Raw genomic sequence first — 2,212 nt, 5'->3', positions numbered from 1 at the left:
ATATAACATATCATAAGATATTTTCCAAGTTTAATAAAAGGTAAAGACAATTATTCGAACATAACTATGTGGTTTTAACGTTTGTGTGTAGTACAATTTTATAACTTCGAATTTGTTTGCCAAATATGCAAGACAAATGTAAGGAATATTTTCAAGAATTGTTTTAATGTACAACTTTTATGTCAAGCAACACAGCTTCTGAGATCATTTTTATCTAGAGAAAATTAGTGAGTTATTGAGAAAATTAGTAAGAGATTCAGAAAATTCCATTGTTTCCCCCTTAAGAAAATTGCCTTTTGAGATTTAAAAAATATAAATAAAATTATAACTCTTTATTATATTCATTTCATTAAACACAAGTAATAAGGAAATTTGACCAAATTATCATCTTCATCTTTATTATCTTCATCTCATAAGAAGTATCACACCAAACTATACTATTTAGTACAATCAGTTGGCTTGAAAGACACCACATCCTTTTCAAGATCATACCCAATCAAGAAATTTGATTGTGCAAAGTTGCCTAAAGTTCCCGGATCCCCATTACTAGTGTTGGTGAATGCCAAACAGAATACACCATCTTTTGGGGGAATGAAGGTTTGAATAGGAGTTAGTTTTATATCCGCACCTTCGAAATGCATTGTTATCATTGGACCCTTAAGATTAGTTGATGTTCTATAGCAAAGTTGGGGACCAAGTTGTGGATCATCTGTGACGGGATTCATTGGAACTCGCTTCCTCACTTCATCGAATACTTGATCATACAATTGTTGTGGTAAAATAGTTGGGGGTGTCCCTGAATCAATAAACATATTACCCTTTGGGACAGAATCAGGATTGTTACTAATTTCAAAGCGGGTATCTTCAACACTAATGCCTAGTAAGGTAACAAAATAAAGGGGGCCATCATCTTTGTTAACCAAAGGTGTAGAAACCACACCAACCCCTAGTACTTCACTACCTTTACCGAAACTCATTTTACTAGAAATACTTATATCGGTGTGGAAAGGGACTAGGCATTGAGAAAATTTCTTTCCACCAAATCTAGAACTAATTTGAGAAATAAGGGACGTTGGCCCTCTTCCAAGACCTATTATACCCATCTCATGGTCATTGAAAACCCCTGTGTTATTATGTCCACAACCAAAAATGATATTATTAACTTTAATAGGTTGTCCTGTGGATGATTTGAAGGTAATTGTTTCTGATGCCAATGCACCTTGTGTTATAGAAGAATCTGCATAACCATAACTGTAGTCACAACTATTCTGAGCAGAACATGCACCTGAATATATTAGATGACATTTGTCTGATTTGCAAGAGATGTTTTTATAAGTGGAGGACTTTTTAGGATCAAACAATGGATCAAGTTGTTTATAACAATTGTCACAAGGTACACATTGGGTCCATATAAGAGCACTACCTGAATCTAAAATACCATAAATGTTTACTGGTGGAGTTCCAACAGATAGCTCCAAGAGATAATTACCAAGATAGGCATAAGAATTGGCTTGTGTAGTGTCCATGAGACGTTGAGAGAGAGCATTAGTTGAGTTTTGGCGAATCAATTTAACACTGAATCCGCCATTAACAGCATGATGGACTGGTAAATATATCAAAAGAATGGAGAGTGACATACATAAAAAGAATGGATTGAACATTATAGGATAAGCCATTTTGCTCAATAGAGACCAAATAGACTATGGAGATGAATATTTTATTTTTGTTAAAACTCAACTAACTCACTGCATTTATAGTCAATTTGACTAATTTCACATATTTAAAGTTCAATGTTTTGATCTAATAAAAATATGTGAATGGTTATAATTATTTCCCATGTTACATGTGAGAAATTGTTTGAATTAGAATTGATAATGACAACAATATTATAAAACTTGAATAGGTCATTAACTCGGTCAAGGTATTAGTTAATCGATTACTCGTTGGGTAATTTACATTAAAGATTTAAATTTTCATAATTTTAGCTAATATTATTTAATAATTTTATACTCTAAAATTTAAAAACATTATCATCGTAAAAGTACATAATTAAACAACCAATAAAGAAAATTTTACTATCATAAAATGTTAATGATAAGTTGAAAACTTCCCCACACAACATAAGTTTTACACTTTAATCATGATAAAAACACTCAGATGAGTTTAAAATTAAGTGAATAACTAGGATTTTGTTACAGCATATGCTCAAAAT

General features: G+C 31.7%; 1 protein-coding gene across 1 annotated transcript; it reads right to left on the bottom strand.

Moving 5' to 3' along the window:
- On the bottom strand, positions 393 to 1,695 carry LOC109329550 (aspartic proteinase CDR1-like). The gene has a single exon (XM_019563238.1). The coding sequence runs from the start codon at positions 1,674 to 1,676 to the stop codon at positions 438 to 440; it is 1,239 nt and encodes a 412-aa protein (XP_019418783.1). The 5' UTR covers positions 1,677 to 1,695; the 3' UTR covers positions 393 to 437.

Source organism: Lupinus angustifolius, chromosome LG16, assembly GCF_001865875.1.
Source record: "Lupinus angustifolius cultivar Tanjil chromosome LG16, LupAngTanjil_v1.0, whole genome shotgun sequence".
Classification (NCBI taxonomy): domain Eukaryota; kingdom Viridiplantae; phylum Streptophyta; class Magnoliopsida; order Fabales; family Fabaceae; genus Lupinus; species Lupinus angustifolius.
This window is presented reverse-complemented; position numbering and strand designations above follow the sequence as displayed.

Bases quoted from the DNA above. Each gene is read 5' to 3' on its own strand.
- LOC109329550 (XM_019563238.1), bottom strand. From the start codon at position 1,676: ATGGCTTATCCTATAATGTTCAATCCATTCTTTTTATGTATGTCACTC.